Source organism: Polyodon spathula, chromosome 22 (assembly GCF_017654505.1).
Source record: "Polyodon spathula isolate WHYD16114869_AA chromosome 22, ASM1765450v1, whole genome shotgun sequence".
Taxonomy (NCBI): domain Eukaryota; kingdom Metazoa; phylum Chordata; class Actinopteri; order Acipenseriformes; family Polyodontidae; genus Polyodon; species Polyodon spathula.
Window position 1 is genome coordinate 17,110,776 of NC_054555.1, and position 15,270 is coordinate 17,126,045.

The 15,270-nt window shown below is 42.0% G+C and overlaps 1 protein-coding gene across 2 annotated transcripts in view; it reads left to right on the forward strand.

The window, feature by feature from the left end:
- The window catches only part of LOC121297251 (pro-neuregulin-2, membrane-bound isoform-like), a 178,714-nt gene that overhangs the window by 18,044 nt on the left and 145,400 nt on the right, over positions 1-15,270 (forward strand). For both annotated transcript variants that reach the window (XM_041223435.1, XM_041223436.1), the window contains exon 2: positions 11,219-11,381. In XM_041223435.1, coding sequence (XP_041079369.1) covers positions 11,219-11,381 — 163 coding nt within the window. The remainder of the gene's footprint in view (positions 1-11,218; positions 11,382-15,270) is intronic.

The window sequence follows — 15,270 nt, forward strand, 5'->3', positions numbered from 1 at the left end:
CAAAGCTGAAATGAAATCTGGTAATACGCTGGCACGTGATAATGATTCAAGTGTCATTCCTTTTCTGGTCTGAAGATACTTTAAATCAATGCTTTACAGTACACCAGTTAGCTATGTTGAGGAGGCAGTGTCATGCCCTTGCTTGTAGGTATTTCATTGTGTCACGCACACACATGCACATTGATTGGGAATATGGATATGGTAATATATGATCCATTTATAACCCTTACAATAATAATAAGATTAAATAGAAATGTCCCTGAATGAACAAACAGGTTTAGACTTGGAGCACAGCAAACATGGCATTACAGGAATTTCCTTGATGCTCGTGACAAAAACACGTTGTTAAAGATCATAATTTAACAAAGAAATATGGACAAATCAGTGAGAAAATGTGTTTCATTTTTTTATTGCAGTACAATTGTAAATTGGTTACATTTTATTTTATTGCACTACAATACAATTGATATACACCTTGCTTTGATCGCAAACTGCTATCCCATATCTCCCAAATATAACAATCTATAAACATGTGATACTGCTGCATATAAATTCAAGAAAGTTGTAATGAATGTCGCCTATTGTCAAACTATTTAAAACACAACACATAACTTTCCAATTACATTTACACTGTTTTACACTGTTTATTGTAATATATATATGACAATATATAATTATATATATATTATATATATATAATATATATATATATATATATATATATATATATATATATTTGGCTAATATATGATATATATATATATATAGATAGCTATCACTTTGCTACACAACTCCAAACAAAACTCAACACCCAGTTGTCATCAGGACCCAGGACACAGAAGTTGATTTGTCTTGCACTTACACACACTTTTAATCAACCCAACCAAAAATAAACAAAACAAACAGCTGGCTCTTTCTTGAGCACTAACTATTATACACAGAAACCTAACTCACTCAGGACAGCTAAGCTGTTTACCTGTAACACACCTTGAAAACAAACAGAACACACAAAAAGGCTTTCTCACACTAGCTTTTTTTTTTTTTTTTTTTCCCTACAATTGCGCACACCTACAATCGGGCTCCTCACACACCAGCAGCCCTGAACAGACTGTCTGCCTTCTTTAAATACCCTGCACCTGGTTCTAATTTACAATTAACACCAGGTGCAGGGGATAACTAATAATTAAACAATAAACCCATTACACCCAAATGTGCATTCTCACATGTTTCTGGGCAGGGAAACTTAACCCCTTCCCTGCCATCTTACACCTGCCATGTTCCAATATATATAAATACTTGTTTTTCAGTGCATGTTGGTTCAGACAGTAATATAGCATTAGACGCCAGATGGAGATGCATAAGAACATTGTTTCAACAGTAGTTTTCATCGTCATCCAAACGAACCGGTATTGTCATCCCATCTCTGGTGCGATGTTACGCATATGGGACAGGACAAACGAAAAGCGTGAGGACATGAGAATTTAGGTTCAGATGAGGCTTCAACCCTTTACTTCAAAACCCTTTGCTTTGATAGGTCCGATACGGATTCGAACCTTCTGATCCCTTTCTGTAATCCCTAGTAAACAGCTTAGCTGTCCTGTGCGTTAGTCAGAGACCTGCATAAGTGTAGTGAGTGCTCAATGAGAGCTAATTTTTTGTTTTGTTTATTTTTGGTTGTGAATAAAAGTGCACATAAGCGATAAAAATTCAAAGTTTTATCTCTGAGTCACGTTCTTAAAGGGGCATGAACCCAAACTACAGCCAAGCCTCTTTAAATATGATGTCAGAACCCTGGAACGCCCCTGTTGACTCAGAAAAAAAACAGGAAAAAGAAAAAAAAAATGGATCCAGAGTTGGGAATGAACTGCTGGATCAAATTAAAAGAAATAATGCTGTTCAGGAGGAGAGCAACAAGCAGTGGAGAAGGGAACGGGGACTGCCAGAGCCAACAGAGCTGAAGTTGATGTTCGAGAGGTGGGTGAGGTCAACACTGGAACCGGATGTACCAGAGCTCAGAGGGGAGGAGCCGCTGCTGCCAGAGCCCAGAGTGGAGGAGCTGCCGCTGCCAGACCCCAGAGGGGAGGAGCTGCCGCTGTCAGAGCTCAGAGGGAGCGAGAGGTACCGTGCCACCTCCACCACAGCCCCGACCACCGCCTCAGTGATCCAGTCAGGTGCTGCCAGGTACGATCCCTTGCCTCTTGCTCTTGGACACCCTACCGGTCTGCTTGGACCTTGTTGCACTAGACCTGGAGCCCAGAAGTCTGGACCACCGGCCACAGTTCCTTCACTAGTCCCCTACTCCGCTCTCCTCAAGCACCAAGATGTCGCTGCCCTGCTCCCAGATGTCGCTTGTGCTCCCTCTGGTCACTGCTTCGCTTCCCCTGGGTGATTGGACATGACGAGTGGCGGACCGTCTGTTCACCAACTGTCGCTGCAATCTCCCCAGTTAGCCCAGTGGGGTCCCTCGTCACAGGATACCTGGACGTGCCGGTAAAGGAACCGACCCTCCCTCAAGTTCGCCCAAGACAGAGGGCGAAGATGGGGTTGTGTTTTAGGGGAAGTAGCCTTGGAATGGCCAGTGTGTTTCACACAAGGGGAAGGATATGTGAGTTAGAGTGTGTAACACAGCAGAGAGTGGGTTAATATCCTCCCTGCATAAAAAATGTATTTAATTGTTTGAGTATTAATTATCCCCTGCGCCTGGTGACTACTTTAAATTAGAGCCAGGTGCAGGGTATTTAAAGGAAGCAGCAAGTCTGTTCTAGGCTGTGTATAAAATCACGCTTGATGGATGTGCTCAGGCATAGAAAAGAAAAGTAATGATCTGTGTTAAACCTGTGTGGTATGTTTTGTTTATTTATTTGTCAGGTAAATGGCTTAGCCGTCTTGCAAGATAGTTTAGGTTCCTGTTTGTGTTTTTAGTTAGTGCTCGAAAAAGAGCTAGGTGTTTGTATATTTATTTCCGTTTGTTATTAAAAATAACGTGTCAGCGCTCTTAAAACTTCAAGTCTGGGTCTGCATTTTAAAGGGGCAATGAACATGTGTGAGTGGTCGCTCGATCACTATATATATATATATAATGTATGTGTGTATATATGTGTGTGTATATCATTGTTTATTAAGAAGAAGAATTTTATAACAAATGATGGTAGTCATTGGACAGATCTAGTGATCAATTGCCGTTTCATTTTGTTGTGCTGGTTTGCTGGCATATTATAGAACACTTTCTTTGACAAATCAATATATGTAGGTATGAGCATTCAGGCCCAGATTTATAAAAAGATTGCACATGTTTTACAACTGTAAAATTGGACGCTGAGGGTTCTGAATTCTTGGATGGGATTTATAAAACACACTCAAAATGGCATAAACACGCTATTAAGATACTTGCTCCTGGGTCAAAGAGATTTTAATAGGCCACTTAATCTCTCTGTGTGCTTTAGCCCTTGATGCATATGTAATTCTGCATATACATATGTAATTCTGTGGCATTTCTGAACCAAACCACTAAAATTGGGAAGGGATTTTGCTAATGAGGTCTGGTAAATATTCTATCTAATTTATTAAAGCTGACGGTAATTGCGAGCCTCATATTTACTTGATTTAACTCTGAAAAGCAGGCGTTAATTTTCCGCAGTCAGACAGTAGGCTATATTAAAGGCAAGGTGATGTCTGCAGCTAAAAGGAGACACTGAAACATTTTGGGACAAAGAAACATTTAATAACATTTTATACATAACTCATTTTTTAACCCTTCTGATCAAGTCAGTTTGTAAATTGAGGTTTATAATACTGTACTGTTTTGCAAACTACAATTTTCAATACATGTTTCATAGCTTACATAACAAAAACAAAAGTCTGCAATACAGAATATAGAATCCATGTAAAAAAGGTTCCCTTTCAAGTCGAAAATAACCATCAAGGTATGGGATATTGCCGTCAGGCAGTAGGATTGGCTGAGCTTTATAGCAAAGTTGTGATAGGCTCCCCCCTGGGAGCTTACTACACGCAGCGTGCGGAAACTCTCTTCATCTTTTGCTTTCAGCCTTTGTAGGACATTGAGTTGGTAAGTTCTCTCTGTGAGATTTACTTCCACTGATTGTACTCGACAGCCTTGAGCTTGAGACGCTTTGCTTCGGCATTGCGCTCTTTCCGCGTTGGCTCTCCGTCTTCCTTCATATTAATATTAATATTATTATTATTTTTTGTATTGTCTATTCTTCCCCTAGGTATAGAATAGAGTTTAGAGGACACATTGCGCACCTGGTAGGCCACGTAATTATTTTTTTGCAGCCTCGGTCTCACCTCCATTAGACCCGGAGTTCAGCTTGCTACTAGCAGCCACTCCAATAATACCACCCGCGGATTGTAACATCACATCGTGTGTTTGCTGCTACGAATATCTGCACTTTAGTGCGGCTGCAGTTTCTCTCTAAAAAAAAAAAAAAGGGATTTCTTTTCCCATACAACATACTAGGAAGACCTACCGCCAGCTCCACTTTTCAGTTGCCCCTTTTATCAACAGGTAAGTACAGCACAACGCCATTGTCTTTCAGACTAAGACACTGTGCTAGCACTTAGCGTCTCCTCTCTGCGGGTCAGCTGACGTTTTGGCATCTAGTGCATAGCGTCTTCACGCTCAGTACATGCGCTCCGGCACACAGAGCTTCAGTGTTTTCAATGTCAACTCCTTGGTGCTTTGGTGTAGCGCTTCGGCGCCTTGTGCTTAGTGCCCTCGGCATTTGGGGCTTGGTGCACGCACCTCAAAGCTTGGCACTTCGGTGCTCGATGCTCAGTGCACGCACCTCCACGTGTTGGCGCTTGACGCTCAGTGCACGCAACTCTACACTTGGCGCTTCGGCGCTCATTGCTCGATGCTTCCATGCTCCTAAGGGAGGTGGCAGGCCACGCCCTTGTGGCTCTGGCCAGTCCCCTAACGAAGGAGCACAGCCGAAACAGCCCTGAAATCTCCAGGCAGCTGTTAACCCACCCCTACACTGTCCCACAGCCCCAGTTCTGGCAACAATGCACCGACAACATCTGGGTGCGCAAAACTATATCCACCGGGTACACCCTTCAGTTCTGGTTAAATCCTCCCCCCTTCCGGGGGGGGTGGTCGTAACTGCAGTGAAGGACTCGGTTCAGTCCTCAGCTCTGAATGTGGAAATACAGGCATTGCTCAAGAAGCGTGCCATTCAACAAGTAGACCTTGCTCTGTTCAACCAGGGGTTCTATTCCAAATATTTCCTGGCGCCCAAAAAGGACAGCGGGCTCCTCTCTATTTTAGGTCTACGAGTACTGAACAAATACCTGCGGGTGTTATCGTTCAGGATGCTTACGCACAAGCATGTCATCCAGTCTGTCCGACACGGCGACTGGTTCACTGCCGTGGACCTGACAGATGCGTACTTTCACGTTCCCATCTGCCTGGGTCACAGGAAGTATCTGCATTTCACATTTCAGAGCAGGGTGCACGAGTTTTGTGTCCTCCCATTCGGCCTGTCACTAGCTCCTCGAACCTTTTCGAAGTGTATGGACGCTATTCTAGCTCCTTTGCGTGTTCAAGGCGTCCAACTGCTGAACTATCTGGACGACTGGCTCGTCTGTGCGCAGTCGAAGGAGCAGTCGGCACAGCACACAGTGATGGTTACAGACCATCTTCAGCAGCTAGGTCTGAAGATCAATTCAGAAAAGAGCTGCCTCGTGCCAAGCCAACAGACCAAATTCTTGGGTCTGCATCTGGACTCAGTGTACCTGGAAGTGACCCTGTTGACACAAAGAGTTGCCTCCCTGGAGCGGTGTCTCTCCCTATTCAGGTTGAGAGAAACAGTCAGCATGGAGCTGTGTCAGCGTATGCTGATGTTGATGGCTGCCGCCTCGCAAGCCCTTCCCTTGGGCTTATTACACCAGAGACCTGTGCAGGCCTGGTTCAATGCCTTTGCGTTACATCCGTGGAGAGACAAACACTGCAGGTTGACGGTATCCCGATCGTGCTAGAAAGCACTGCGCTGGTGGAAAGTTCAGTCGAATGTCCGCTAGGGCGTGCATTTGGGTCCCATCTTCTGAAGGGAGGTTCTCACGACCGACGCATCCAACCCAGGTTGGGGAGCAGTCTGGAATGGCTCAGGGACTCGCAGAGTGTGGTCAGGACCCTTGAGGTCAGCCCACATCAATACTCTGGAACTCAGCAGTGGACCTCACCCTTCGGCACTTCTTGCCAGTGCTTCTAGGCAAGCATGTGTTGGTGAGGTCAGACAACACCATGGTTGTGGAGTATATCAACCGCCAGGGTGGCCTATGGTCCCCTCGCGTTCACCGGATGATAGCACAGCTGTTGCTATGGGCACAGCTGTGTTTTACCTCTCTGCACGCGGATCACCTACCAGGCAGAGTCAATTATGCAGCGGATCTCCTATCCAGAAGAGGCCCTCTTGCAGATGAATGGAGCAGGTGGTAGGGCGCATTTGGGAATGGTTCGGCATAGCGTAAGTAGATCTCTTCGCTTCGCGAGAGATCACGCACAGCCCCCTATGGTTCTTGGTGAGGGACCTCGACAGCCCACTCGATGCACTGGCTCACAAATGGCTGCCAGGGCTCCTATATGCGTTTCCACCGATTCCGATGCTCCCCGCCTTCTTAGAGAAGGTCAGGGTAGAGCAAGCGACAATGATCCTGGTCGCACCTTGGTGGCCTCGGAGGATATGGTTTCTGAGCCTGGTGCAGTTGCTGCATGGTCAACCATGGGAGCTTCCCCTGCGAGCAGACCTATTTCCCAGGCCAGAGGACGGCTTTGGCACCCGAACCCCAAGCTGTTGCAGCTATGGGCTTGGTCCCTGAACGGGAGCGCCTGTCAGCCTTAGGGCTCTCAACAGCTGTGATTTCGACCATTCAGAGTGCTAGAGCGCCCTCTACTAGGTCGCAGTATACGTACAAGTGGCAGTTGTTCCAAGATTGGTGTCTGGCGGGGTCCGTGACCCAATATCTTGTCCTACGGCAGTGATATTACAGTTTCTACAGAACCTGTTAGATGAAGGGAAATCTCCCTCTACACTTAAAGTATATTGAGCCGCCATATCAGCTTGCCATGTATGCATTGACGGGTTATCACCAGGTTGCCATTTTCTGGCATTGCAGTTCCTGAAGGGCACAAGACGTTTGCTACCTCCAAGGACGACCAGTTTACTGTCATGGAGTTTTGACGTGGTGCTAGAAGCCCTTACCAAGGCACCATTCGAGCCTCTCCACACTATGGATATGAAGCTCATGTCTATTAAAACTGCATTTTTGCTGTCAGTGGTATCAGCCAAACGTGTCAGCGAGTTACATGAACTGTCAATGTATTCATCATGAACTCGTTTCGCAGGAGACGGTTCTAAGGTCTCCATGCGTCCAAATCCAGCCTTTTTACCCAAGGTCATATCCCTGTTTCATATAAGAACATAAGAAAGAACATAAGAAAGTTTACAAACGAGAGGAGGCCATTCGGCCCATCTTGCTCGTTTGGTTGTTAGTAGCTTATTGATCCCAAAATCTCATCAAGCAGCTTCTTGAAGGATCCCAGGGTGTCAGCTTCAACAACATTACTGGGGAGTTGATTCCAGACCCTCACAATTCTCTGTGTGTATATATATATATATATATATATATATATATATATATATATATATATATATATATATATATATATATGAACCAACCAGTCGAGTTGATGGCGTTCCATCCTCCTCCTTTTTCTTCCCCAGAGGAAGAACGGTTACACATGCTCTGCCCCGTGCAGGCATTGAGGTGTTATATTGACTGTACAACGACTGTGAGGCAAACAGAACAATTGTTCATATGCTATGGTTCTAAGACTTTGGGTCAGCCGTTGTCTAAACAACGTCTTTCCCATTGGATAGTGGATGCTATTAAATTAGCTTATGAATCTGCAGGCCTTCCGCCACCAGGGCAGTTGAAGGCAAATTCCACTAGGGGTATGGCGACATCCTGGGCCCTCTTTAGAAGGGTGCCAGTATCTAACATTTGTGCGGCAGCCAGTTGGGCTACACTGCATACTTTTATGAGGTTTTACCGGTTAAAAGTACTGGATTCCTGGTTATTTTCTCTTTCAGGGAACTGGGGTTGCATCCGCAACCTATCGTTCTTAGAATCGTCTAAAAAGGTCTCCCCACAGTGGCAAAGCAAGGTTCTAACGAGAGCCTTTACTTCTAGAGTGTAGGCATTATTAAAAGAATGGTGGAGGGATTATAAAAGATGGAGCAATATTCCAAGGCAGATAAAGAAAAAGTACAACGAGGGCTCATCCTCCACTGTTCTTTTATTAATACCTACAGAATTTTTGTTTTGTAATATGACATTCTGGTATTTAGCAATACACGTTCAGGCTGTATTGTTAAATGTCTAAGCAACCTAGACTACAAACTCTGAAGTGGTACATTTGATTATTAAGAAGCCACCGCACATTCCATATTTTATTCCTTTGTTCTGGTGATGTATTTCGAGCTTGTAACACATCTTTGTGTGATACAAGTACTTCTTGTACCAAAATCTCCACTTTCATATTGGTAAATTTCAGTTTTCACTTCCGAATATCCTCATCATCACGGCTATTAGCAGCCTGAGGTCATTGTGTGCCATTCATTTTCTTTTGGAATGTGTTGACCCAAACCTGCTATTTATTGTGGGAGGTATGTAAGTTCACTGATTGTAGAATCACCTGCTTCACCTAATTAGTCATTTAAAATAGGTCGTTATTTTGACACTGAATGTGGCCGTACTGAACATGCACATTTCATGACTTTTTGAGGTCGTTTTTTTCCATTCATAAATTTGGGCTTCAGTGTTTTAATGTAATTTAAACCATGTTAAAATCTGTACACACACAAACATACATGTACATTATTCTACATGACTATAGTGTTTATTTTGGCGGCACAGTATTTGTCAGGTTGAGATGAATTCATATGTTTTCAGGTGCCGGTAATGTACAGATGGTCCACATTAATATACCAAAAACTTTTTTATTCAGTACTTGTAATAGGAGTTGAATTTCACTAATGAGAAGAATATTATGTTTAAAACAGTAGACAAAATAAAACATTTTGTTACAGTGCTTATCACTGCCTCACATCAGCTATGACAGAAAGAGACATAAGAACATAAGAACATAAGAAAGTTTACAAACGAGAGGAGGCCATTCGGCCCATCTTGCTCGTTTGGTTGTTAGTAGCTTATTGATCCCAAAATCTCATCAAGCAGCTTCTTGAAGGATCCCAGGGTGTCAGCTTCAACAACATTACTGGGGAGTTGATTCCAGACCCTCACAATTCTCTGTGTAAAAAAGTGTCTCCTATTTTCTGTTCTGAATGCCCCTTTTTCTAAACTCCATTTGTGACCCCTGGTCCTTGTTTCTTTTTTCAGGCTGAAAAAGTCCCTTGGGTCGACACTGTCAATACCTTTTAGAATTTTGAATGCTTGAATTAGGTCGCCACGTAGCCTTCTTTGTTCAAGACTGAACAGATTCAATTCTTTTAGCCTGTCTGCATATGACATGCCTTTTAAGCCCGGAATAATTCTGGTCGCTCTTCTTTGCACTCTTTCTAGAGCAGCAATATCTTTTTTATAGCGAGGTGACCAGAACTGCACACAATATTCAAGATGAGGTCTTACAAGTGCATTGTACAGTTTTAACATTACTTCCCTTGATTTAAATTCAACACTTTTCACAATGTATCCGAGCATCTTGTTAGCCTTTTTTATAGCTTCCCCACATTGCCTAGATGAAGACATTTCTGAGTCAACAAAAACTCCTAGGTCTTTTTCATAGATTCCTTCTCCAATTTCAATATCTCCCATATGATATTTATAATGTACATTTTTATTTCCTGCGTGCAGTACCTTACACTTTTCTCTATTAAATGTCATTTGCCATGTGTCTGCCCAGTTCTGAATCTTGTCTAGATCATTTTGAATGACCTTTGCTGCTGCAACAGTGTTTGCCACTCCTTCTACTTTTGTGTCGTCTGCAAATTTAACAAGTTTGCTTACTATACCAGAATCTAAATCATTAATGTAGATTAGGAATAGCAGAGGACCTAATACTGATCCCTGTGGTACACCGCTGGTTACCACACTCCATTCTGAGGTTTTTCCTCTAATCAGTACTTTCTGTTTTCTACATGTTAACCACTCCCTAATCCATGTACATGTGTTTCCTTGAATCCCAACTGCGTTCAGTTTGAGAATTAATCTTTTGTGCGGGACTTTGTCAAAAGCTTTCTGGAAATCTAAATAAACCATGTCATATGCTTTGCAATTATCCATTATTGATGTTGCATCCTCAAAAAAATCAAGCAAGTTAGTTAGGCACGATCTCCCTTTCCTAAAACCATGTTGACTATCTCCCAGTACCCTGTTACCATATAGGTAATTTTCCATTTTGGATCTTATTATAGTTTCCATAAGTTTGCATATAATAGAAGTCAGGCTTACTGGTCTGTAGTTACCTGGTTCAGTTTTGTTTCCCTTTATGTGGATCGGTATTACGTTTGCAATTTTCCAGTCTGTCGGTACCACTCCTGTGTCAAGAGACTGCTGCATGATCTTGGTTAGCGGTTTGTAAATTACTTCTTTCATTTCTTTGAGTTATTTTAAAGTGGGAGATTTTTTTTTTTTTGTGTGCCCACACTTCCTTGCCCATCCGTTACCAGGGCAAGTCAAAAAATAATTGTCGCAGCGCACAAACAAACTATATGCTGATAAAAGCCTGGTGTATTAATACAAAAAATATTAAAAAAAAAATTAAACATCAAGAAATTAAACAAATATTTCAATACAACTTTTTGTAGGGGGTCCTGGAGTATATTTATATTTAAGCAGCACAACGAGATAATGCAAGAAGGTTGGATTGATAATCTATAATGACAGCATTCTACTTTCTGAAGAGCAGTAAGGGAAGGTCCAAAATAGGTTGTTTAGCATCTAAATGGAAAATTATTCAGCTTGGCAACAGGCAGACATGGAATCTAAACGTTAAGGATCAAAATTATACCAAAAAAAAAACATAGTCTGATGGGGGGTGCCAACTTAAAAACTAATGGCTTTCTGAGTTTTGGACTATTAATAGAGATGCTTTACAAGTGCAGTAGTACCACAGGCCATTAAACAAGAGTTTTCCCCTGATTTAATTTCTAATACGTGTGTCTCTTTCTCACCACAGCCTCTCCCCCAAAGATAAAGAAGATCAAGAACCAGGTCCTTCAGGAGGGAGAAAAACTGACACTGAAATGTGAGGCTACCGGTAACCCCTCCCTCACCTACAAATGGTACCGAGATGGAACAGAGCTGAAAAAGAGCCCTGACATCAAAATCAAGTCTGGGAGGTAAATACCAGTCTAATAGCTGTACAGCACACTTGCCAGAGCACCAGCTCCACACTAGCTATGCAGCAGCACTACACTAGCAGTGTAGCAGCTCCACACTAGCAATGCAGCAGCACTACACTAGCAATGCATCAGCTCCACACTACCACACTAGTAATGCATCAGCTCCGCACTACCACACTAGCAATGCATCAGCTCCACACTACCACACTAGCAATGCATCAGCTCCACACTACCACACTAGCAATGCATCAGCTTCACACTACCACACTAGCAATGCATCAGCTCCACACTACCACACTAGCAATGCATCAGCTCCACACTACCACACTAGCAATGCATCAGCTCCACACTACCACACTAGCAATGCAGCAGCTCCACACTACTACACTAGCAATGCAGCAGCTCCACACTACCACACTAGGAATTCAGCAGCTCCAAACTAGCGATGCAGCAGTCCTTTTTTAAAAATGAAATGAAAAGGAACAGTGTTATTTCATAACCTTTCTGATAAAGGAATCATTACAGTTATACGTTGCTGAAAAATTCAATCAGATTACTATATAAGATACATTGCTGTACCTTATCTGTACTATTGTATTGCTGTTGCTGGTAATGTTTTCAGCTTATGGTTCTGCTATGGTTTCTTCAGTGTAATACATGCTGACAGGCATCATAACAGTATCCAAGTATCCAAATATAAAAGCATCCTTGGAATACCCTTCAGTGTTTCCAATTACATTAAGCATTACTGCATTGTTTATTGAAGATCTGAAGCTGAACAGATTGAAATCATCTCATATTCAGGGATAATGAGATACCCCATTGCCAGACACAAATCAACTGGACTTGTTTGAGAAATAGCAAGGTGAGCCTGAGCAGGGGGGTGGGTGTTAGCTTACCCAGTCCAGTGTTGTATTACCCTGTATTGGGATTAGACCAGGACACCATGGCTAACTGCTTCTATGGGATCTGAATACCTCTGTTTAACATATCATCCACAGTGCTCCCGGACCCTAATACTTAAAGAAGTTACAAGGCATTTATATCCAGAGAACTCACCCATCTCCAGGCTTCCCAATGGCCATCTACTCTGCCTTTCAGTCCCGGGCCTCTCTCAAAGTGTCAATGTTTCTTCATAAGAATAGAAGAGTGCAGTGGTTTCGTGATGTGGAATACACTCCACTGTGTAATTTTACTCAAGTTTAGGTACCATTGGAATAATGTGCAGTTCAAAGTTGTGCAGAAATATGTCATGCATTGTACAATACTGGACTATATAGTATAGACTATGGGCCTCATGCACTAAACTGTGGTAAATTACCTGAAATACTGCTTGGTAAGAGAAACCCATACTGCGAGCAAAAAGGAAGGCGTGTCCGCTCTATTCACTAATATAATAATATGTAAGAATAAGGCAAGCTAAATGATCCATTTGCCAGTTATCATAGCAGGCGAAATACTGCACAAGTTAAACACCCTTTATTTTAGTATATGGGCACGCCAAAGAACAGGTAGTTCGGCTCTCACTTTGTCAGAATGACAACGACCAAGGAGGCAGCAGTTGGCACCAGCTGCATCTTCAGTGGGACTCCATAGAATAAGGGGAGACAACACGATGTTACGCAGATTTCTGTATCGCCATAGAATTCTGTGTCCCCTTAGATTTGACGTCTGCATAGATCAAGATCGCTAATTATGTAATAAAGTTAAAATGTGTTTTAAAAGAAATACAGTTTTATAAGGTTACTTTTAATCAAGGGTTTCGTGTATTGAGCAATGCAGGAGGCTGAGCGTACTGTAGAAAATCAGTGGTATTAAATGTGCTGTTTTATTTTGCTACAGAATTAATTTGGTCTTGTTTTCAATATTTGTTGCAAAGTGCAGCAGAACTCAGTGGCAGTGCTTGAGAACACAGAGGGACTCGGGCACAGGAATATCACGCATCCACGTCCGGATTTGAAAAACTGCATCTGCACAGGCATGGAATCATGCGGGGATACAGAATTCTGCATAACACCGGGAATGTCTTGCTTTGAGACGGTCAAAGCGGAGAAACAGAAAATAATTAACTGAAAACAAATATTTGTTTGTTCACCTTTATCCCCCTCTGGTTTATTTTGAAGGTACTCCAGTACCGAAACATTGGCTAAATATAAATGTGTTTCTTTTAAAGGGATTGCAAGTGTGTGGTTTCTTTCTTTTTTTTTTCTTTTAAGAAACTTTAACCTTCCAGCTGCTTATCCGGCAATTTTGATGTGCTGCACAGGCTAGTCACAATTTGTACAGTACTCACTGTTGTCTTTTCCATGACAAAAATGCTAATGTTTTCAGGGCCGAAGTGTAATTCATGTGTTAAAAGAGCACAACAGTCTCTTGGCCATTTTGGCAGTGTAAAGTCATAATGAAAAAAATACAGTACATCATGGGATTTTATATAGCCCTGTCTATTCCCACAATGCATCTTGCATTGAGAAATGAACACGTTTGGAATCAGAATAAAGGAAATGATTATGTAATACATTTCACGTGCAGTCATGTTTTGGTAAGTTGCATTTTCAGAATCACATCATTATGTACAGTATTATAACACTGTATGTTAAAATATTGTCCTCTTAATCCACAAAACCAATGAAATACATCCTATGTGGCCTATATTTGACATTTTATTTGTAGTGTTCTGTGGAACACGGGCAATCATTTATCCTGGAAAATATTAAATACAGTACCTGATATACGTGTTTATCATGTTTCCCACACAGCACTACATGTGGTCTGCTCTATTTATATTGTGATTTAGACAGACACCTCCTAGGTTTCAATAAGCGGTAAACTTAACACGTGCTGAGACACTTAGGAAAGTTAGCACCATTAAGTAAATATGGTTTTTATATCAAGTCCCTCCCTCACGGTATTAGGGGAGAGAATTTGAATAGATTTCCATGGATTACCATTATTAATTGTATGTAAATGACTCGCACACGGTATATTTTTCCACGTGATTCATTTTGCGTGTAAAGTCATTTGCCACTGGTTAGTGAATATAGCAGCTGTACAAAGCAAGCAGTAACAGGCTTACTGCGTGGTAAACTGGTTACCGCTGTTTAGTGCATTCGGCCCTACCAATGGTGTATATTTAACCATCCTCAGCAAATAACATGTATCCTGTGTAATATCTGGTATCCAGGGTGTTAGCCTGTAACTATAGATGTGCAGTGTTTGATACATACCCATATCTATACCTTAGGATTCATTGCAGTTGCTGTTGTTTAAATTATACATGCAATGCTATGCATTGCTAAGCATCACAAAGATCGCCATTCCTCAAGTAGCCCCTTGGGTACCCAAACAATAGACTCCATGTGCAAGGAATGTTGTGACTGCTACAGGCTAAAAGGGATTTCCATTGCTGAAGCTGTATACTATTAAAAATGACAGGGTTTGTGGTAAAAAAAAAAAAAAAAAAAAAATCATTTTTAAACTTTAAATGAAGTTGTATTGAATGTATCCTTCCACCAGTGCAAACTAGTTCTTCATTCGCTGGAAGAGCTGATTACTGCTGGCACATTTTTCAGTGAGGCAGAATGTCACCCATATCAGAGTCAATCCAAAAATGCTCACTGCATTATAATACACACAGATCCTGATATTAATGTGATACAGCCATCTGAAATGTCTTTGTATGAGATGGCTTGCATCAGATGTATTAGATGGAAATGACATTAACAATGGCTATTCTGTTTATTTATTCTGATTTAACTATATGTTAGAAAATAATAATATAGGGTGCTGTGTAAGTGTACAGTAACAGTAGGGCATGCTGGGGTAATTTAAACAAAGGGGACCAGGAACAAAGCATGCTTGCTGTTAAGAACCTGAGGAAGGACTG